Source organism: Aethalodelphis obliquidens, unplaced genomic scaffold (genome assembly GCF_003676395.1).
Source record: "Aethalodelphis obliquidens isolate GAN/ISIS:26980383/991018 unplaced genomic scaffold, ASM367639v1 scaffold37, whole genome shotgun sequence".
Lineage (NCBI taxonomy): Eukaryota > Metazoa > Chordata > Mammalia > Artiodactyla > Delphinidae > Aethalodelphis > Aethalodelphis obliquidens.
This window is the reverse complement of record NW_020837981.1, coordinates 12,240,836-12,265,546: the sequence shown is the minus strand read 5'-3', so window position 1 is coordinate 12,265,546 and position 24,711 is coordinate 12,240,836. Positions and strand designations below refer to the sequence as shown.

At 37.4% G+C, this 24,711-nt stretch overlaps 1 protein-coding gene and 1 non-coding gene across 4 annotated transcripts in view; one reads left to right on the top strand and one right to left on the bottom strand.

The window, feature by feature from the left end:
• Positions 1–24,711, bottom strand: part of MICU1 (mitochondrial calcium uptake 1) — a 200,081-nt gene that overhangs the window by 145,425 nt on the left and 29,945 nt on the right. For 2 of the 3 annotated variants that reach the window (XM_027129935.1, XM_027129934.1), the window contains exons 2-4: positions 18,465–18,626; positions 14,503–14,677; positions 1,859–2,021 (exon numbers count right to left, since the gene is read on the bottom strand). In XM_027129935.1, the coding sequence (XP_026985736.1) occupies positions 1,859–2,021; positions 14,503–14,677; positions 18,465–18,625 (499 nt within the window). In that variant the 5' untranslated portion in view covers position 18,626. Of the gene's footprint in view, positions 1–1,858; positions 2,022–14,502; positions 14,678–18,464; positions 18,627–24,711 lie in introns of those variants that run through there. The other variant, XM_027129936.1, reaches the window with a different exon arrangement.
• On the top strand, positions 20,535–20,607 carry TRNAQ-CUG (transfer RNA glutamine (anticodon CUG)). The gene has a single exon. It is a non-coding gene; the product is annotated as a tRNA-Gln (tRNA).

The following is a 24,711-nucleotide window of genomic DNA, read 5'->3' as shown; positions in this document are numbered from 1 at the left end:
CGATTCTTTTTGACAGTTTCTATTTCTTTATGGGTATTCTCTATTTATTAATACATAATACTACCTATTTCCTACAGTTCTTTGTCTATGGTTTCCTTTAGCTCTATGAACATATTTAAGATAGTTGATGTAAAGTCTTTGTCTAGTAAGTGCAACGCCTGGGTTTCCTCAGGAATGGTTTCTGTCAATTTCTTTCTTTTTTTTTCCTATTAATGGGTCATACATTCCTGATTATTGTTGATACGCCATGCAATTTTTTAAACTGAAAATTAGATACTTTGAATATTGCTATGTGGTAATTCTGGAAATCATATTCTCCCTTCTTCCCAGAGTTTGACATGGTAACCTGCTGAGGACCACAGTCATCACTTTGTTTAGCGATTTTTCCAAACTATTTTTGCAAAGATTATATTCCTCATTACGTGTCATCATTGAAGTTTCTGCTCTATTATCTAAGCAGCCATCAAGTGACCTCAGAGATTTCCTTAAATGTTGGAGGCAAAAAGAATGAAAAAAAAAAACAAAACAGAACCCAGCTCTCCTAGTGTTTGTAGATTGGCTCTGAGCTAGGGCCTTCTTTTGATGCTTAGCTAGATTCTCCTACAACTCCACCTTAACTTTCACCTCCTTCTTGCATGGAGCACAACTATACAAGCCCACTCAAGTCTTTTCCAAGTATGTGTCTGGCCTGAGCATCACTCTGGATTCCCCAGGCAGTAGCCCTTCAAAGCTCTTATTCCCTGAAATGTCTTTATCCTCAGCCTCCTCCTTCTGAGGCTTTTCAGTCTGTCTGCTGTTGGTCCCATCTGCCCTCTCTTGGCCCAATGGCTACAGGTATATGCCTTTAAATTTTTTCAGTAGATGACACCTGGAAAGGTACTTTAGCTTGAGGTGGGTGAAACAAAAGGCAAGCCTTTGTGCTGGTAGCTCAGGAAACTACCAGATGAGTCAAAATGCACAACCACTTTTTTTGGAGAAGTAGTCTATATTGCCTCCCAGCGATCTCCCCATCACTAGTAAGCCAAACTAGGAATGCAGGTTGCCATCCTCATGGCTGCTGCTAAGCTGGGAAACAGGGCATGGTAGGCAGGTAAGCAAAAGGCCACAACACTTTCTTTCCAAAATTTAACAGCTTCTTTCTTCATTAAGCAGTACCCTGGTTGCTATAACTTTTTTATTAGATTCCAGTGATCCAAAAAAAGTTGATTCCATCCATTTTGGGCAGCATAATGATTGCTTCAGTGAAAGAATTGATTCTTGAAGCTCGCTACTCTGTCATTTTTTCCACCATGTCTCCCATATACATTTGTAAGTAATTACCTTTAACTTATAATATTAAGCCCTTTATTTTCTTTCCTCACAACTTGTTTGTTCGGCCATTTCCTCTAAATGAGACTCTTTCCTCTATTCTTTGTTTGTCTAACTTTTATTCAAACTTAGATGTATTCTCTAGAACCATTCTCTAAACTTCCAGACTGAGTTAAGTGTCCATTCTTTACACTGCCATAGCACCTGTTCTTTAACAAATCACCACATTCCTGAAATTACCTGTTACTGTCTCTGTCTATCCCACCAAAGAGTAACTTGACAGCAGTCACATATGTAATCCATTGCCTTCAGGAACAGTCTAATTACAAGCAATGACTCTCAGCCAGAGGTGTGTATAATCTCCTTAGCGCTTTAGATTATACGCTCCTCTTTTCTACTCCTAAAGCCTAGCATAATGCCTAATATTCAGTAGCTACACAGTGAATATAATTATTACATGGACTTATACAGTTTAGGCTATACATAGAGAAACAAAGAAGCATATCAAGAAATAAATATCACAATCTTATTTTTCACTTCAGCAACTTACGTTCTGGTTGTTTTTCATTGGGTGTTATGGATCGCACAAAGTCTTGTGGTGTCATAAACACTTCAGATTCACCATGCTCACTGATTACTTTCAAGGTAGCAAAATATCGGAAGATTTTGTCTGGTGTGGAATATGCGCGAATCCTATTCTCATATTCCATCACCTAAAATTGGAAATTCAGAGAGTGTTACTGTATTAAGCATCTCATTTTCATGTATATTCTCTTATTTGGGGGGCAATTTTATATCATTTTTTTCTCTAACTGGATTTTTTATATTAGAAATTACTTGCGTCTCAAAAACTTGTGATATATGATTCATACTCCAGTTGAGGCAATGCTTGTATAAGTTTTCTTCAGAATTTTGAATATTTTCTAATTTCTTAAATCATTGAAAGCTAGCAAAATTGAAAAATGTCATAAAAGAATTCAAAAGGTCTCAGTAAGAGAGTATAATACCATATATATGGGAGCCTATCATTTTTTAAACACCTACCAAGTTTTTAAAAAGGGACTGATTTTACAGTTTTTACTTCCATGCAATTTCTTGAATTCAAAAACAAAACAGACGTGGGACTTCACAGGTCTGAATAGCTAACAGTCCTTCAAACAGAAAGTACATTACACAATATCACAAAAAAATAAAATTACATATCATGGAAACTCAATTATTAACAGGTCTGAAGCAATAAGACTTTTACTTTTGATTAAAAAATTAGACTTCCAGGGACTTCCCTGGTGGCGCAATGGATAAGACTGCGATCCCAATGCAGGGGGTGCAGGTTTGATCCCTGGTCAGGGAACTAGATCCCACATGCATGCCGCAACTAAGAGTTCGCGTGCCACAACTAAGGAGTCCGTGTGCCACAACTAAGGAGTCCATGTGCCACAATTAAGGAGCGGGCAAGCTGCAACTAAGAAGCCCACCTGCCACAACTAAGGAGCCCACCTGCTGCAACTAAGGAGCCAGTGAGCTGCAACTAAGTAGGCTGCCTGCCACAACTAAGACGCAGTGTGACCAAATTAATTAATTAATTAATTGATTAATTTTAAAATGTAGACTTCCAGAGAACATTTAAATATAGCATATTTAGAAAAGAGTGGACTTGGGAAGAACACAAGCAAATATTTGAATAGGAACAAAATTATATATGGCATACATTTAATTAAAAGATTATAATGTTAATATAAAAGCCTGTTTCCTTATCCAGCACCCAAGCCCCCATTCTGTACACGAAACATACAAAATACTATATCTTCTGCATAATATTCTTCTACAGCCTACACAGTACCTTGGTGAAAAGATGTCTCTCATACCTGAATTTTATATGTTGAGTTAACCAACATTAAATAGTATCTTATAAATAACTGGTTAGAAAATGTGTCAAGGCAATACGATCTAAAAATCCAGTGAAAAAATAAAAAAAAAATAAAAATCCAGTGAATTCAATGTCTATAAAGCAATTCACTATACTTAAAAGAACATTATTAATGTTTTAATTTAACTTATTAATGCAGCTATTAGTGTAACTGTCATTTCTGGCTAGATGGTCACTTTGAGGTCATTGATGGCAGCTGCTTAAAAATGGTCTCAATTCCACTACGAGATATGCTTTCAACCACTAAGAAAGGAATGCTAATTTGTAACTATACATGACAGGAACCTTTCTAATGCTGATTTGCATTAAAGTCTGAATACTTATTTCAGAAAATTTTTCAATAGATTTGGCATGTGGCAAACACACTAAGCAGTCCCATGGCACAGCAGTCGCCAACCTTTTTGGCACGAGGGACCGCTTTTGTGGAAGACACAAAAAGCTTGGGGGGGGGGGATGGTTCAGGCGGTAATGAGAGCAATGGGGGGGGATGGTTCAGGCGGTAATGCAAACAGCAAGGAGTGGCAGATGAAACTTCACTCACTCGCCTGCTGCTCACCTCCTGCTGTGAGGCCCAGTTCCTAACAGGCCACGGACTAGTACCAGTCTGTGGCCCTTGGGTTGGGGATCCCTCCCTTAGCAGCCTTTCAACCCCTTAGCAGCCTTAAGACTTAGCTATGAGTCTTAAATCAAAGGCATTTTATATTTAACTACAACTATCTGCTGGATCATACCAGCTATAGAACAAAAAATAATCAGTTTACAATATTTAGGGTATGGGCTACAGCTACTGCCAAAGATGGCTTTGTAAACTAAAAAGTCAATCATATATAAGATAAAGATAGAAAAATAACAACTTAAAACTCAATGATTTACAGACTGAAAATCAGATCCTTGATTGTTACCAAAAAAATATGCTGCTGAATATTATTAATTAGTTTTAGTTTGAAATAATAGGTTGAGGAGATAGACCTTCTCCATTCCTGCACTGGTAGAGTTTAGTATAGACATACTGTATAGTATATTTTTGCTTTTTTTCACTTAGCAATGTATCTTAAAGACCATGTCACACAATTTGATATGCAGCTGCCTCCTTTTAAGTAGTCATGTTAAAGGAACACTAACAACTATTATATAAAGGGTCTAAAATATAGCATCCAAGATAACAAAGGCTTGGAAGCTAAGATATATAGAAAACTGTTGAAGAATTCTGGAACGTTTAACCTGGTGAAAAGATTTACTAAGGAAATTATAATAGTTACATTCAATCATCTACTTAAAACATTCTTGAGTTTCATGATGTTAAGAGAGCTGTCTTCACTAAAACAGCCAGACTTACTTGTATCAAAATTCAGCATTATATTTTCTATATGAAAGGCACAAGTGTAGCCAAATAGAAGCTGCAACCAACTACTCTGAGAAATGGCAGGGTGGATAGGCTGGGTGGATAGGTCAGGTGGCTGGCACTTCCCAGATCCATGCCTTCAGCCAGCCAGTCAAAGCCCCCTCCCCACACCCCCACCCTGTGCCTAGTGACCCTACCCTAATGCCGCACAACCCAGCTGGGCTCACACTATCTGCGCTGGGCATTTTACTGCATCCAAGACCCTTGCTCCTACCCACAGCTGTAGCTCCAGAGACAAGGGTCCTGATCTACCCCCACTCTGAGTCTGCTTGGATGGAGCCTCTCCCAACCCCCATTTTTCATCAGTTTCCCCTGATGGCTTAGGGGGCTCATGTGAAGGGAAGTCAGCACTGAGATGCAGCCTCTGTTTTTGGAGCCTCTTGTAAAGCTCAGAAGATCCTGGAAACGGCCCAGACCAACTTGGATAAAAGAACCCCCAATCCATCCCCAAAATTTGTGCCTGGGAGAAATAGGTCCCTCTCAGCTCTACAGTTCACAGCCCTGACAACTACAACCCCTGGAACAAAAGTAAAGAACCAACGTCAAGATGAAAGCAGCCAACATGTGGCTTCCAAGGTCAGTTCTACTCAGGGCCATTCCAGCCTGCAAGAAAGGGAGAAAGGGCATTGAAGAACCTTGTGGGAGATATTGTGTGCCAGGTCTAGAAGTGGCTAACATCACTTCTATTCAGTGGAAAACTAGCAAACTAGTAATATCCATTAAAAAAGGTAAAGTAAAAAAACAGGGCTCAGGATCACCTTTAGAAATCTGAAATGGCATGATGTTAACTGACCTAGGGTACACCATGAGCAAAATTTTGTAACCAAAACATGTTATGTTAGAAGAATGCAATGGAAAGAGCAAGGGTTTTAGAGTTACACAGACTTATATTTGATTCCTTCTATTATAAGTAACCAGCTATACTACTTTAGACAAGTTACTTAGTTGCTTCAAGCATTAAGTATATATGTAAGTATGTATGCATACATGTATATGTGTGTATATACACACATATATGCACAAACATACACACATTTACATGTGTGCATATGTATGTACATATACTATGCCTGGAAGACAGAAAATGCTCAATAAATGTTACTTTCCTTCTGTTTTTCATTTGTTCTGCTATGTGTGTAATAAGTAAACTTACTTGGGTTTTCTAGTCACCTAAGTTCTTAAGGATTTTGTTTGGTATATAGAGCATATTTTATGTCTTTTATTATTCATGTTCACCTATCAATCAATTTAAAAGTATTTACAATTGTACTGAACCAAACAAGTTGGCTTCTTAATATGAAGATGCCATTCCAAATCCAAAATAGCGACATCAGAAGCTCCTGAACTCCCCATCTCCCATGGATGCACCAAATGTACAGCTATACATGGAGTATTTCCCTCTGAAAGAAATCCAGAAACTAGCTGAACAATGCCTATACATTGGGTTAACGAGAAAGTACCAACATCAAAACTGGTAGGAAAGACTGAGACACACTCTTGCCATAAATCCCACCTCTGGCATAGTGCCATACAAATGGGAGAGAACTCTCAAACTCCAGCTTCTCCCTGAGCAGTAAAGGGTTTGGATGCTGCATCTAGCACCCCAACTTGTAAGACTCCCACTTGAAGGATGGGCCCCCAAAACAACTACTATGAAAGTCAATGGGACTTGCATCCATGAGACCCACAAGACTACAGAAAACAAAGAAACAGTTTTTAACAGGCTCTGGAGAACTCAGAGTATCTGTTGCCCCAGGGATCAGTGCAGAGGAAGAAGGCAAAAAACACCTACCTCCCAGTCTTCCCTTGAAAAAGGTCTATTTGCATATATTAAAAGCTGCTGCCGGAAGGTCAGGCTTCTAATTTAGCACACATCTAAGGGCTGGCTGACATCCTCCATGGGGACTGGGGAAGAGAGTGGATGCCTCATCCAACTTCTCCATCTAGCCTACTCCAAATTGCTAGGATCTCCCTGGAAGGAGCTTATACACACGTCTGCACCTCAGCATTATTAGCTGTCATCTGAGGTATAAGTCCCTGAATCACCTGGCTCTGCAAGTCAACAGGGCTTGCATTCTTGAATCCCACAGGACTGTAGCAAAAAAAGCAGATTGTAATGGGTACAGGAGCACAACCCTATGGCTATACACTTGGGCCAAGCTCAGGGAAAGCAGGCAAAAACTCCCATCTCCCAGTTTCTCCCTAGAAAGGGCTTCACTAGTTAGTTTCCCAGATGTTTCCTGAAAAGCCAGCTTCCAATCAACATGCATCTAAGTGCTGACTGTGATCCTTTGCTTTGGGACACTGACAAGTCTTGGCACACTCTCAACTACAGGGAGGCACCAAAAACAAAGAAGGCAACTTGGACAATCAAAAAGGTTTTAGAGACAATCAAGAGCTTGGGCCAGGCTGATTGGCAAGGTTCATCTCATACATGAGACCATTCTGCCAAGACAGGGAGAGATGGCTGTTTCAGCTAAGGACTAGAAACCAACACAGAAAGTCTAGGAAAATAAGGAAACAGACAAATATGTTCCCAAAAAGAACAAGTTAAAACTCCAGAAACAGACCTTAATGAAACAAAGGTAAGTGATTTCCATGATCTAGAGTTCAAAATAACACTTATAAAAGGATGCTCACCAAGGTCAGAAGAACAATGCATGAACGATAAAAAGAATTAAAACACAGAGACAGGGACTTCCTTGGTGGTACAGTGGTTAAGAATCTGCCTGCCAATGCAGGGGACACAGGTTCGATCCCCGGTCCGTGCAGATCCCACATACCACGGAGCAACTAAGCCCATGCACCACAGCTACTGAGCCTGCGCTCTAGAGACTGCAAGCCACTACTACTGAGCACGTGTGCCACAACTATTGAAGCCTGAGTGCCTAGAGCCCATGCTCCGCAACAAGAGAAGCCATCACAGAGACAAGCCCGCACACCACAACGAAGAGTAGCTCCCACTCACCGCAACTAGAGAAAGCCCACATGCAGCAACAAAGACCCAATGCAGCCAAAAATAATAAATGAATAAATAAATAAATAACTTTATTAAAAAACAAACAAAAAACCCCCACAGAGATAGAAATGTACCAAACAGAAATCACAGAACTAAAGAATGCAATAAATGAACTGAATAATTTAATAGAAGGGTTCAACAGCAGACTAGATCACATAGAAGAAAGAATAAGTGAACTCAAAGACAAACAGTGGAACTCATACAGAGGAGCCAGAATAGAGAATGAAAGAGAATAAAGATATCTTAAGGGACATATGGAATACCATCAAGTGAACCAAAATACACATTAAAGGGGTCGTAGAAGTAGAAAGAACAAGAAAAAGGGGACAGAGTGCGAGAGGGTTGGACTGGGAATTGGGGATTAGCAGATGCAAACTGGTATATATAGAATGGATAAGCCACAAGGCCCTACTATATAGCACAGGGAACTATATTCAATATCCTGTGATAAACCATAATGGAAAAGAATTTGAAAAAGAATGTATATATATATGTATAAATGAGTCACTTTGCTATACAGCAGTAATTAACATAACATTGTAATTCAACTATACTTCAATAAAAAAATGAATTAAAAATAAAAATTACAAAAAAAGAAAAAGGGGGCAGAAAACTTATTCAATGAAATACTGATGAAAACGTCCCTAATCTGGGGAAAGAAACAGACATCCAGATCCAGGAAGCCTATAGAGTTCTAAACAAGATGAATCCAAAAAAAAACACACACTGTCAAAGTTAAAGGCAAGGAGAGAATCATAAAAGCAAGAGAAAAGCAACTTGTTATATTCAAAGGAACCTCCCATAATACTATCAGCAAATTTTTTCAGCAGAAACTTTGCAGCCAGAAGGGAAGGGGATGATATATTCAAAGTGCTGAAAGAAGAAAACTGACAACCACGAAAACTCTACCTGGCAAAGTTGTGATTCAGCATTGAAAAAGAAATAAAGACTTTTCCAAATAAGCAAAAGCTGAGGGAGCTGCATCAGCACTAGACCAATCTTACAAGAAATGTTAAAGAGCTAATTAATTCCTCAAGCAGAAACAAAAATGTAATAATTATTAACAGGAAAACATGTCAAGATATAAAACTCACTGGTAAAGGTAAATATATTCAGAATGCTCTAATTTTTAATAGTAGTGGGTAAATCACTTCTAACTCTAATATGAAAGGTAAAAGGAAAAGGTATTAAAATAATTACAATAATTTTAAAATGGACATACAATATAAAAAATATAAATTGTGATATGAAAAACATAAAATATGGGGGGAGTATATAGAGTTTTTGTATATGTTGGAAGTTATCAGCTTAAAATACACTGTTACAAATATAAGGTGTTTTATGTAAACCCCATGGTACACACAAAGCAAAAGCCTATACTGGAAACACAAAAGACGAAAAGAAATCTAAGCATATCATTGCAAAAAATCATCAAATCACCAAGGAAGAGAATAACAGAGGAATAAAAGGACAGAGGAATTATAAAACACCAAGAAAACAAATAACAAAATAGCAATCATAAGTGCATATTCATCAACAATTACCTTAAATGTAAATGGACTAAACTCTAAAATCAAAGACACAGAGTGGCTAAATGAATAAAAAAAACATCCAACTATATGCTGCCTACAAGAGACTCACATCAGCTTTAAGGACACACCCAGACTGGAGGGAAATAATGGAAAAAGATATTCCATGAAAACACAGCCAACAGAAATCAGGGGTAGCTAAATTTGTATCAGGAAAAATAAACTTTAAGCCAAAGACTGTAACAAGAGACAAAAAACAGAACAATATAACTATATAAGATCAATTCATAAGGAGGATAAAACATTTGTAAACAGTTTTATACCCAACATGAGAGATCCTAAATTTATAAAGCAAATATTAATAGAACTAAAGGGAGAAAAAGACAGCAATATAATAATAGAAGGGAACTTTGATACCCCATTTTGAACAACTGATCATCTGAATATAAAATAAATGAGGAAACATTGGACTTGAACTACATATTAGACCAGATGAACTCAAAGACATTTACAGAAAATTCCATTCAAAAGCACCAGAACACACATTATTCTCAAGTGCACATGGGACCCTCTCCAGCAGGGATCACATGTTAGGTCACAAAACAAGGCTTTATAAATTTAAGACTGAAATCATATCAAGTATCTTTTTTGACCATAATGGTATGCAGCTAAAGTTCAACTACAAAAAGAAGAAAACTAGAAAATTCAAAAATATGTGCAGATTAAACAACACATTCCTGAAAAACCAATGGGTCAAGGAAGAAATGAAAACAGAAATCAGAAAGTATCTTAAGAGGAATGAAAGTGGAAACACAAAATATCAAAACATGGGATGCAACAAAAGCAATTCTAAAAGGAAATTCATAGCAATAAATGCCTACATTAAGAAAGATTTTGGATTGGAAGAATCAATATTGTCAAAATGCCTATACTACCCAAGGCAATGTACAGATTCAATGCAATCCCTATCAAATCACCAATGGCATTTTTCACAGAACTAGTACAAAAAATTTTTACATTTATATGGAGATACAAAAGACCTGTGTCTGTGTGGAGACACAAAAGACAGAGCTGGAGGAATCAGGCTCCCTGACTTCAGGCTATACTACAAAGCTACAGTACTCAAAACAGTGTGGTACTGGCACAAAAACAGAAATTAGATCAATGGAACAGGATAGAAAACCCAGAAATAAACCCACGCACCTATGGTCAATTAATCTATGACAAAGGAGGCAAGAATATACAATGGAGAAAAAACAGTCTCTTCAATAAGTGGTGCTGGGAAAACTGGACAGCTACATGTAAAAGAATGACATTAAAACATTCTCTAACACCACACACGAAAATAAACTTAAAATGGATTAAAGAGCTAAATGTAACACTGGACACTATAAAACTCTTAGAGGAAAACATAGGCAGAACACTCTTTGACATAAATTGCAGCAATATCTTTTTGGATCCACCTCCTAGAGTAATAAAAACAAAAATAAACAAATGGGACCTAGTTAAACTTAAAAGCTTCTGCACAACAAACAAAACCATAAACAAAACAAAAAGAAAACCCACAGAATGGAAGAAAATATTTGCAAACAAAGTGACCAATCGGAGATTAATCTCCAAAATATACAAAGAGTTCATTCAGCTCTGTCAAGAAAACAAACAGGGAACTCCCTGGTGGTCCAGTGGTCATGACTCCACACTTTCACTGCCAAGGGCACAGGTTCAATCCCTGATCGGGGAACTAAGATCCTGCAAGCCGCATGGCACGGGGAAAAAAAAAATCGAAAAATGGGTGGAAGATCTAAATAGACATTTCTCCAAAGAAGACATACAGATGGCCAAAAAGCACATGAAAAGATGCTCAATGTCACTAATTATCAGAGAACCGCAAATCAAAACTACAATGAGGACCTCATACCAGTCAGAATGGCCATCATCAAAAAGTCCACAAACAATAAGTGCTGGAGAGGGTGTGGAGAAAAGTGAACCCTACTACACTGTTGGTGGGAATATAAATTAGTACAGCCACTATGGAGAACAGTATGGAAGTTCCTTAAAAAACTAAAAATAGAGCTACCATATGATCCAGTAATCCCACTCCTGGGCATATATCTGGAGAAAACCATGGTTTGAAAGAATACATGCACCCCAATGTTCACTGCAGCACTGTTAACAATAGCCAAGACATGAAAACAACCTAAATGTCCGTCGACAGATGAATGGATAAAGAAGATGTGGCACATATACACAAGGGAATATTACTCAGCCATGAAAAAGAATGAAATAACGCCACTGGCAGCAACATGGATGGACATGGAGATTATCATACTAAGTGAAGTAAGTCAGACAGAGAAAGACAAATATCATTGATATCGCTTATATGTGGAATCTAAAAAAAATGACACAAATGAACTTATTTACAAAACAGACTCATAGACTTAGAGAACAAACTTACGGTTACCAGCAGGGAAGGGTTGGGGGGAGGGAGACACTGGGAGTTTGGAATTGACATGTACACACTGCTATATTTAAAATAGATAACCAACAGGGACCTACTGTATAGCACAGGGAACTCTTCTCAATATTCTGTACTAACCTAAATGGGAAAAGAATTTGAAAAAGCGTAGATACTTGTATATGTATAACTGAATCACTTCGCTGTACACCTAAAAGTAACACAACATTGTTAATCAACTATACTCCAATATAAAATAAATTTTTTTTAAAAAAGATAAGAGATAACAAGTGTTGGTGAGGGTATGGAGAAAAGGGAACACTTTTGCACTGTTGGTGGGAACATAAATTGATTCAGTCACTATGGAAAACAGTACAGAGGTTCCTCAAGAAATTAAAAATAGAACTACCAGGCTTCCCTGGTGGCGCAGTGGTTGAGAATCCACCTGCCAATGCAGGAGACATGGGTTCGAGCCCTGGTCCAAGAAGATTCCACATTCTGCAGAGCAACTAAGCCCATGTGCCACAACTACTGAGCCTGTGCTCTAGAGCCCGTGAGCCACAAATACTGAAGCCCGCACACCTAGAGCCCGTGCTCTGCAACAAGAGAAGCCACCGCAATGAGAAGCCCACGCACCGCGATGAAGACCCAACACAGCCAAAAATAAATAAAATAAATAAATTTATAAATTAAAAAAAAAATAGAACCATATGACCCAATAATCCAGCTTCTGGGTATATATCCAAAGGAAATGAAATCAGCATCTCAAAGAGATATCTGTACTCCATGTTAATTGCAGCACTGTTCACAATTGCCAAGGTACGGTAACAACCTATGTGTCCATCATGCAATCTCAAGGGACTCCAAAGACCCAAAATAATTTTGAAAAAGAAGAACAAATTTGGAGGACTCCAACTTCCTGATTTCAAAACTTATTACAGTCATAAGAAAAATGTGGTACTGGCACAAAGACAATCATATAGAGCAGACAAATAGAAAAGAAAGCCCAGAAATAAACCCTCAGACACATCATCAAATGATTTTGACAAGGGTGCCACAACCGTTCAATGGAGAAAGGACAGCCTTTTCAACAAATGATGTTGGGAAAATTGGATATCCACATGCAAAAAAATGAAGTTGGGGGCTTCCCTAGTTGTCCAGTGGTTAAGACTCAGCGCTTCCACTGCAGGCGTGTGGGTTCAATCCCTGGTCAGGGAAATTCCACGTGCCACAAGGTGTGGCCCAAAAAAATTTTTTTTCTTAATTAAACAAAATTCTTAAAAACGGGATATGGCTTCCCTGGTGGCGCAGTGGTTAACAATCTGCCTGCCAATGCAAGGGACATAGGTTCTAGCCCTGGTCTGCTAAGATCTCACATACCGTGGAGCAACTAAGCCCATGTGCCACAACCCGTGAACCTATGCTCTAGAGCCCGCGAGCCACGACTACTCAGCCCACGTGCCACGACTACTGAAGCCTGCACGCCTAGAGCCCATGCTCTGCAACAAGAGAAGTCACCCCAGTGAGAAGCCCGCGCACCGCAACGAAGAGTAGCCCCCACTTGCCACAACTAGAGAAAGTCTGCGCACAGCAATGAAGATCCAACGCAGCCAAAAATAAATAAATAAAAAATTTAAAAAAAAACGGGATAGAAAAAGTACGTTTTTAAATAGGTTCTCGGGGAGACAAAATGACACATGGAATGGTTACCCATTCACTGAGACTTTAGTGAAAGAAATAAAAACTATTTCAGATATAGATTAGAAAGGTTTTATTACTACTAATTAAGTAAATTACACTGATAGCTTTCATTTTTTCTGTGAAGCATAAGATATAGTCATCTGCTAAGCAGAAAGCGGGAGCAGAAAATGGAAGATTCAAAAATAAACATTTACTTGGGTCATTTTTGCCCAACACTGTAAAATGTAAAGTTTGACTATAAGTGAAGCTGATTGTGCAAGATAAATTTGAACTTTCCTCAAATTCATTCAGGGCAAAAGATTAAATAAATGTATCATTTTGGAAAAAATGGCATGATAGATAATTAAGTTGTGATACATAACTTTTGTTCAAATTCAGTTTAATCAGAAGTGGATTTGGGAAATGAGAAGACATATTTAACAGCTTCATCCAAATAAACAGAAGATCCAAATTTTTCTTGCTTGCAGTTATACAGCCCCCCCAACACACACAAAGTAACTCAAATTATCTTGTTGCACTGATTAGCTATATTTTAGTAAGTAAAGGTAATTCCCTGAATTTCAATGCTAACATGCAAAATGTCTAAGAAATTCAACCTTTTGACTTTTCATCACTGGTCTGCTGAATTCAAATGCCCAATATCATAGGCATTATTACAGAGGAGCTAAACTTTTCTCAGGTAAAACTGTATAACAGCATATTGTGTGAAAGATATAAAATGCTGGAATTACGTTGAATTTATGCTGTCCTCAAAATTAGTTGATTTTTTGGAAATATTTGTATATTTCCAAAGAGATTTTATTCTGCCTTTACAATTTGGCATCATGACAAATCAGTATATCACAGACTCAACTTCACATATATGAAAACATTCAGAATCAGAAAGATCTAAAAAGCAATAATCACCTTAGGTGGTTGAATTGAAAGAACAAAGAAAATACATGTTAATCCTGATTACCAATCCTAGGTCCTTTTCACTATCCCAATTAACTTCACATTCAAAGAGTACCTTTGCCTTAGAACATGATGGAAAATAGCAAAGAGGTGAATAACTTCAAAGTGAATATAAGCCATCTGAAATATATGATAAAAGACTCAACAGCATTATTCTAAAATAGAATTAACTATAGTTCTAATAATTTATAAGACTGTGTTCCATACTTTTCTGTCTCTGAATCCAGAACGTTTCTTCTTTTTCTCTTCTGGATAAGGCTCAAGACAAATACCTGAAGCCTTTTTTTCGTGGTTACAATCTTCCCCTTCATCTTTACTCTTCCCTTTATCACCAAGTTCACTCTTTAGGTTGTTTACAGATGGTGGGGATTGTGCAAGGGCCCTGGATATTAAAAAAAAAAAACAACTATCAATCAAGAAGGTCCATCATATTAAACAAATAAAGATTTTCAGATAAAGCTAAGCAGGAGCAACAGCAATGAAATTCGTGAAAAGTTTGACATGAACAGGTTCCTCAAAAAATTAAAAGTAAAACTAACATATGATCCAGCAATCCCACTTCCGGTTATATAGCCAAAAGAACTGAAAGCAGGGTCATTCAGAGATTTTTGCACACTCATGTTAATAGCAGCATTATTCACAATAGCTAAAACATGGAAGCAACCCAAATGTATACTGATAGATAAATGGATAAAGGGAATATGGTATATCTGTATAACAGAATAATATTCAGCCTTAAATATAAAGGATATAACACCAAAAGCACAGGCAACAAATCAAAAACAGGCAGGATTACATGACACTAAAAACCTTCAGCAGAGCAATAATCAACAAAATGAAAAGACCATCTACACAATGGAAGAAAATATTTGCAAACCATATATTTAATAAAGGGTTAATATTTAAAATGTATAAAAGGAACTCTTACAACACAATAGCAACAAAATAAATAACCTGATTAAAGGTGCTCAACATCAATAATCATCAGGGAAATGCAAATCAAAACCACCACGAGATATCACCTCACACCTGGTAGGATGGCTTTGCTCAAAAACAAACAAACAAATAACAAAACAAAAACCCAAAAGATAACAAGTGTAGGCAAGCATGTGGAGAAAAGGGATGCCTGGTACACTGTAGGTGGGAAAGTAAATTGATACAGCCACTATGGAAAACAGTATGGAGGATACTCAAAAAACTAGCCATAGAATATGTTAGTTTTCTAACTAGAATATGATTAAGCAATCCCACTTCTGGTTACACATCACAAGGAACTGAAGTCAGGATCTCAAAGAGATATATACACTCTCATGTTCAGTGCAGTATTATTCACAATAGCCAAGATATGGGAGAAACCTAAATTTCTATCAATCAACACAGAATTTGCAAACGAAGCGACTGACACGGGATTAATCTCCAAAACATAAAAACAAACAACCCGGGACTTCCTGGAGGTCCAGTGGTTAAGACTCTGTGCTTCCATCACAGGGGGCAGGCACGGGTTCGATCCCCGGTCAAGGAACTGAGATCCCACATGCCACATGGTGGGGAGAAAAAAAAAAAAAGTATCTCTTTAAAAAAAAAAAAAAACAGCTCAAGCAAAAAATGGGCAGAAGATCTAAAGAGACATTTCTCCAAAGAAAACATCCAGATGGGCAACAGGCACATGAAAAGATGTTCAACATCACTAATTATTAGAGAAATGCATATCAAAACTACAATGAGGTACCCAAATCTACAATGAAGTATCACCTCACACCGGTCAGAATGGCCATCATCAAAAAACCTACAAAAAATAAATACTGGAGAAGGTGTGGAGGAAAGGGAACCCTCCTACACTGTTGGTGGGAATGTAAATTGGTACAGTCACTATGGAGAACAGTATGGAGATTCCTTAAAAAACTAAAAATAGAGCTACCATATGATCCAGCAATCCCACTCCTGGGCATATATCTGGAGAAAACCATAATTCGAAAGGATACATGCACCCCAAAGTTCACTGCAGCACTGTTTACAATAGCCAAGACACGGAAGCAACCTAAATGTCCATCGACAGAGGCATGGATAAACAAGATGTGGTACATATATACAATGAAGTATTACTCCGCCATGAAAAAGAATGAAATAATGCCATTTGCAGCAACAAGGATGGACCTACAGATTGTCATACTGAGTGAAGTCAGTCAGACAAAGACAAATATCATATGATATCGCTTATATGTGGAATCTAAAAAAAAGGGTACAAATGAACCTATTTACAAAACAGAAATTGAGTCACAGATGTAGAAAACAAACTTATGGTTACCAAGGGGGAAAGTGGGGAAAGGCATAAATTGGGAGACTGGGACTGACATATACACACTACTACATATAAAATAGATAACTAATAAGAACCTACTGTATAAAACTGAAGTATAGTTGATGTACAGTAAGTTACAGGTATACAATACAGTCATTCACAATTTTTAAAGATTATACTGCAGGATGGTGAATTTTATGTTATACATATTTTTTACCACAACAACAACAAAAAATGCACTGAAAGAAGAAATGTGAGACCAAAAGAATCACAAACAGGTATTTAGATAAAAACTTGCACTTGAAAGAAAATTCTACATGAAGACAAATCATCTGATGGGCTTCCCATGTTCATTCTATTATGAACAGCAAGAAAAAAACTGAATGTTCAGTAAAGGCTCCTTCGCTAACTAGAGATTGAAACTGATAATCTATTCTATAAAGATTTTCCCTACTTACTCAGCCAAGGTAATGACTCTATTCCTTCAAATTCCTACACTATTTAGTGACTGAACCTTAACATGTAATTTAGGCTGGTTTTACAAGACCTTCACTGTGCTTACCACCCTCTGGTTTAATGAAAAGGACTAAAGGCATTACTAAGACTCTATTGGCAAAATTTGTAGAGGCCCTCCAAATACCTTGACCAAAGCATTGTCACTGGTCCTTCTAAATCTCAGATCCACCCCTTTTGGAACTCATAAACTCTCACCCTTTGAAACAGTCATAGGATGCCCAATGCACTTGTCTCCTTCTTCTGACCCACAACTGATAAAAGAAGAGATACTCCAATATTCCAAAGACCTAATTGCTTCTATTAAAAATAATCATGCTTTGGTAAAGCAATCTTTTCACAGTGCACTGTTCGGAGATGAAGACCTTAAGCATCACACCTTGCACCTGGAGATTCTGTCTATTGGAAAAGACACCTCCAGAAGAACTCTCTTCGAGCTTGCTGGAGAGGCCTCTATCGGGTACTGCTAACCAACCTTTGTGCTGCCAAACTCCAAGGAAGAGACTATTAGATTCACGTCAGAAACCTAAAGAAAGCGCCAAACCCTGACTGGACCTGCACATCATCTGGTGACCTGAAACCAAAGATTTCCTGAAATTGAAGGAGAGAACTTCTGATGAGACAGCTATCCCAAGATATCTGAACAAGGCCTGTTGGAAATGTGTTGCCGAAACCTTTAATGATGACAATGTTTCAGATGATTTCCAATGTCTATGATCTTGGTAACAGTGAACTTCAGATAAAACGTGCATGAGAGTTCTCCCTCTTACACCTCCTTGTTACTCAAATGTGACCTCAACAGTTTTCCCATCTATGCACTTCCTCTCCAACATGAGACATTAGACCCAGGAAAGTTCCTCCCTGGCACTGAAATATGAAAACTCACTGATAGTAGAAAACCTGATTCTTGATCAGCAATGCTTTCAGAGAAAGATCTTGGTCAAAAGGGGGAAATGTAAAAAATTAATAAACAGAAGCCTCAATTACAGTCAGCGGGAGCTCTCACACTCTGTGATGATAGCAGAGCCCAACAGGAAGAAGACACCTCTTCTTTCCTGACAAGGACTCAGCCAATAAAAAGCCATGGACTCTTTGCTTATTATGCCCCTCCCAACTTCTTTTTCACCCTATAAAAGACAGACAGACCTTGAAGCAGAATATTTCCTATTTGTTGCTTTGACATGATAGCCTAATTCCCTGAAACATCTTATTTCATAGACAAATATTATCAATGCCAAATGATTTAGCAAAGAAATTTCGATACAAAGTCAAGCCAGAAATCAATCCCTTTTAGATAACGGAGACAACTGGAAGAATAAAAGTACATGCAGGAACAGGATGCTCAGATAACACTCACCTCTTCCACAAGAGACCAGTACTTGCAGTTACTGCAGATGCTCCAAGAAAAGCCACCATCATCAGCCGTCGCCTGATCTGGGTGGGCTGTGATGCTCCATGGTACCATCGAGAGCCCACTGCCAGCTCTGCCAATGCAGAAAGAGAGTTAAGACGAAACATCCTGTGAACAAAAAGTAGAAATGTTACTCCTAGCTGGTGGCAGTGACAGTGATGATGATAATAATAACAGTATTAACATCACCAACAAATACTAAGTACTTAATGGCAGACAGTATTCTAAACACTTGGCAATACTATGCATTATCCCATTTAATCCTCAGAACAACCTGATGAGAAATGTACTACTACTTATAAACCTTACATATCAGTCAAGGTATAATTAGAAGAAACCACATGGTAATTTGAACAGGGAAAATTTAATATAAAGCATTATTAATTACAACAGGCAATTAAGTACTAAGGGGTAAAGAGACATTAGATACAGGGAGCAGTCACTACTTAAAGGGCTGTTGCAGAGCAACAAAAAAGGAATAAATCTGTAAACAGGCCACTCCCAACAGGATTGAGATCTGGAAACTCTGGTGAGGATACAGCCATGGATGTCAGAGAAATTTACTAAAGTGCTACACCAAAAGAACTCACTGTAAAGCCATCTACAGGTGACTGAAGGAGAAACAGACATTTCTTCTTGATTACATGACTTTTTGTAGTGGCAGTTCATTCAAATCACACAAAGTATCCATACTTCTCCCCTTTGATTTTCTCAAAGCATAGTTTATTTCTTCCTGATTTAAATTACCTTGCACTTTGTATGTATATTCACATATTCACGTATTTGTTCATACATAACTTTGCCTCCCCCCAACCCCCAACATACACAATTGGTTCTGAGGCCAAAATTATTCTTTTCCTCTTTGAAAACAGAGTCTAACACATAGCCTGTTACATTACAGCTGCTTAAAATATTTAACTATTTTACTTTAACATGAAAAATGTCAAGTTGCAAATTATACAGGTACTGGCTCTGAACATTTAAGTACATTTCTCAACCCCAATACACTAAGAAAACTATGTCTTTCATTATTTGGGTTCAGGTCAAGTTAGACTATTTAGCTGTCTCCTAACATCACCGAGGTGGTTACTGATTCTTCTCTGGGACCTATACCTATAATCTCTTAAGTAAATCTTTCTCTTAGCCTCCTTCATTCAACCTAGGTCCAATGCCAAAGTTGGAGCTAAATCTTGCCCTTAAAGATAAAGTGGGAAATAATTAATTTTTTCTCCTATATGCTATGACCTAAGCTTCAGCACCACAATTCTTACATCCCTTCCAATCCTAGAAATCACCTCATTTTATTGCACATACTCTAGCAAATTCCAGCACCAAGGAGATTGTCTTTTATGTTTTCTTACATCCGTCAACTTCTGATTCATTTTTAAATTAACATTTTCCAAACCCACAAGTGCATTCATACATAGCATTGCTTTTGTCTGTAACAAAGACAAGCACAACTAAAACATTCATATCTGGAGAAAACATTATTCAACATTGACAACAGAAAGAAAAGAGCATTTGAAAGTTCTCAATGTGAAAGACAAATAACATAACCAGTTCAAAAGCTGGACTAGGCAAGGGGTATAAGGCTGGAAGATAAGTTTACAACATCTGATCAGATATGGAGAATATATAAATGACCAAATAGGAAAGCCATGATCACTTGAGAAGATCCTTTGAATGCTGGACTGAGAATTTTGATCACATATACAACAAACAGGGAGCCATTGAAGTCCTTAAAAGGAAAATAACATGATGCAAACATTTTAAAAAGAATTCCAATCTATCTAATAGCAGTGAATAGAATAAACTACAAAGAACCATAGGCAGAGAGAGCTAACAGGGAAGTAATGAGTACAGTCAGAGGTAGCTAATAACCAAAAGTATTGTGATGAGCACCTAGATCAGGATGGTTAAGTATAGAAACCAAAAATAAAATAAAATTTTCCAAAGAGAAACAAAACTATCAGATATCAGTGTTTGACATACATCAATATCTAACTGCATTGGAATTCCCTGGTGGTCCAGTGGTTAGGACTCTGCACTCTGACTGCTGAGCGCCCGGGTTCAATCCCTGGTTGGGGAACTGAGATCCTGCAAGTCGTGTGGTGTGGCAAAAAAAAAATCTAACTGCATAGGAGATGAGGAAGACAAAAAGGGAAAAGAAATTAAAATAATGACAACACTAAGGAATATGGTAGAAAGTGAAATGGAATAGGAATCCAATGACCCAAGATCTAGACTCAATTCTACTACTAAACAGTTATGCACAAAGGAAGTTCATCTCTCCTCCTCAGAGAAGAGTATACCCATTGATGAGAGAACTGCCTACAGGAGCTTTAGGGTTTCTTTTATTTCTTTAATGTTCTCATACCTCTGGTGAAAAAAGGTATGGCAAAATTTAATCTATTTCAATTCGGGGGGAGGGACTAAGACCATATGATATATTCAAGATTTATTAGCTTTGGGAATCCATATCCGTATGCTATGGCTCCAGAGAATTTTAAACTTTGGAGGTTCTGAGTTATACTAACATTCCACTTACATCTGATGTTGTAATTCAAATGTTACTGTCTACATCTCATTTCACCACTGGTTTTAATCTCATTCCCCAAAGTACACATCAATACATATCTAGTCATCTTCTCTAGTGTAATTTCCAATAGATGTCAAATAAACTGAGGAAAAAAATTATCCCACTGAGAACAGGCTCTATTATAATTTAATTCTCAGCTTTGTACTGAAGAAATAGTGTAACTAGTCGAATGTGTTAATTTTTGATGAGAGACCGTTTAAACAGATTTAAGGAGATCAGCTTTCCAACTGAGTCTGGAAAACTGAATAGGCCAACTGGCAGCAGTTATGCAGTAATGAAGATTAACATGCACATTTATGACATGGATTAAATTAAATCAAAACCAGTGCATTTTTCTCTTTCCTAACAGTCCCTATCCTTCTCCCAAAAAAAGGCATGCCTCTAAAAAATAGCTTTTAATTGCAACTGAAAAAAGATGAAGACGTATTTCTAATCAAGAAATGTCAAGAGAAGCAAGTAAAAGATAATCTTGTTACCAAAGAAAAGCATTATCTACCCAACAAGAAACAGAACAAGTTGTTTTTTTTAAAAAAAAACAAAAAACCTGTAACACTATATCACTGCTGTGTTTCTATATCTATTATTTTTAAACTATCATGCTTAATGTATTGCTTTTGGTAACTTTCAAAGGGCCACAGAACCAGAAAATCACTTAATTCAACATCATTATTTTCCAGGTGAAGCAACTAAAATCTAGATAAGTTATGTAGTTTACTTATAGATAATTAGTACAAAAACCTACAATAGATCCCAAAATTCTTGCTTCCCAAATAAATAACATAAGGGGGGGAAACCTCTCCAAAACTGTTCCCAGAAAAATAAATATAATAGCCGCACTTCAAAAGGAGATCAAGTGTCCAATTACAGAAAGATACACAAGGTTATGACAGAATACAATGTAATATAAATATTAAAAATGATAACCATTAAAAAGTATTAAAATATTATTTCACAAAATAACAGAAAGTTGGGCTAAAGATATAAAAAGACAGTTGAAAAACAGAAGTAAACATGGCTCTATAATCTATGAAAAGATACTTAATATCACACATAATAAGACAATGCAAATTAAAACTATATTGACACACTGTTTTTCACTCATTAAGCTGGCAAAATCCAAAAGTTTTAAAACATACTAGTTGGCAATGCTGTAGAAATGGCACTGCTGAGGAATGTGTAAATTGGTACAATCTACAGAGGGCAATTTGGTAATATCCATCAAAATCACCTATATAAACTGCATATATTGACCTAGCAATTCCACTTCTGATATAATACGCTATTGATATACTTGCACACCTTTGAAACTACACACACAAACATTCATTGCAACATGGTTTGTAACAAACAGCAAAAGACTAAAAACCACCCCAGTGATCACCAAGAGAGAACTGGTTACACTACGATAAATATCAATATATACAAGGCAATATCACATAGCAATAAAAAGAAAATGAAAAAACTATGTATAGATTTGGAAAGATTTTCAAGACATACTGTTATCTTAATAAAGCAAGGTGTGGGACAACATATATAGTATGATACCTTTCGTGTAAAAAAAAGGGAAACAAGAATGTGTATTTGTATGTTCTTATTAATTAATTCTGGAAGGACACACAAAACAGTAATAGCAATAGTGCCGGTGGGGGTGGGAGGTGGGTGAGATATGAGACAGGGAGATTTTTTTTAACATCTTTATTGGACTATAATTGCTTTACAATGGTGTGTTAGCTTCTGCTTTATAACAAAGTGAATCAGCTATATATATACATATATCCCCATATCTCCTCCCTCTTGAGTCTCCCTCCCACCCTCCCTATCCCGCTCCTCTAGGTGGTCACAAAGCACGGAGCTGATCTCCCTGTGCTATGCGGCTGCTTCCCACTAGCTATCTATTTTACATTTGGTAGTATATACAAGTCCATGCCACTCTCCCACTTCATCCCAGCTTACCCTTCCCTCTCCCCATGTCCTCAAGTCCATTCTCTACATCTGCATCTTTATTCCTGTCCTGCCCCTAGGTTCTTCATAACCACTTTTTTTTTAAGATTCCATATATATGTGTTAGCATACAGTATTTGTTTTCCTCTTTCTGACTTACTTCACTCTGTATGACAGTCTCTAGATTCATCCACGTCTCTACAAATGACCCAATTTCGTTCCTTTTTATGGCTGAGTAATATTCCATTGTATATATGTACCAAATCTTCTTTATCCATTCGTCTGTCGATGGGCATTTAGGTTGCTTCCATGACCTGGCTATTGTAAATAGTGCTGCAATGAATGTTGGAGTGCATGTGTCTTTTTGAGTTATGGTTTTCTCTGGGTATATGCCCAGTAGTGGGACTGCTGGGTCATATGGTAGTTCTATTTTTAGTTTTTTAAGGAACCTCCATACTGTGCTCCATAGTGGCTGTTATCAATTTACATTCCCACCAACAGTGCAAGAGGGTTCCCTTTTCTCCACACCCTCTCCAGCATTTGTTGTTTGTAGATTTTCTGATGATGCCCATTCTAACTGGTATGAGGTGACACCACATTGTAGTTTTGATTTGCATTTCTCTAATAATTAGTGATGTTGAACAGCTTTTCATGTGCTTCTTGGCCATCTGTATGTCTTCTTTGGAGAAATGTCTATTTAGGTCTTCTCCCCATTTTTGGATTGGGTTGTCTGTGTTTTTAATATTGAGCTGCATGAGCTGTTTATATATTTTGAAGATTAATCCTTTGTCCATTGATTTGTTTGCAAATATTTTCTCCCATTCTGAGGGTTGCCTTTTTGTCTTGTTTGTAGTTTCCTTTGCTTTGCAAAGGCTGTTAAGTTTCATTAGGTCCCATTTGTTTATTTTTGGTTTTATTTCCGTTACTCTAGGAGGTGGAACAAAAGAGATCTTTCTGTGATTAAGTCAGTGTTCTGCCTATGTTTTCCTCTAAGAATTTTATAGTGTCCAGTCTTACATTTAAGTCTCTAATCCATTTTGAGTTTATTTTTGTGTATGGTGTTAGGGAGTGTTCTAATTTCATTCTTTTACATGTAGCTGTCCAGTTTTCCCAGCACCACTTATTGAAAAGGCTGTCTTTTCTTCATTGTATATTCTTGCCTCCTTTAACAAAGATAAGGTGACCATATGTGTGTGGGCTTATCTCTGGGCTCTCTATCCTGTTCCATTGATCTATATTTCTGTTTCTGTGCCAGTACCATACTGTCTTGATTACTGTAGCTTTGTAGTATAGTCTGAAGTCAGGGAGCCTGATTCCTCCAGCTCCGTTGTTCTTTCTCAAGATTGCCCTGGCTATTCGGGGTCTTTTGTTTCCATACAAATTGTGAAATTTTTTGTTCTAGTTCTGTGAAAAATGCCATTGATAGTTTGATAGGGATTGCACTGTATCTGTAGATTGCTTTGGGTAGTATAGTCATTTTCACAATGTTTATTCTTCCAGTCCAAGAATATGGTATATCTCTCCATCTGTTTGTATCATCTTTAATTTCTTTCATCAGTGTCTTATAGCTTTCTGCATATAGGTGTTTTGTCTCCTTAGGTAGGTTTATTCTTAGGTATTTTATTCTTTTTGTTGCAATGGTAATGGGAGTGT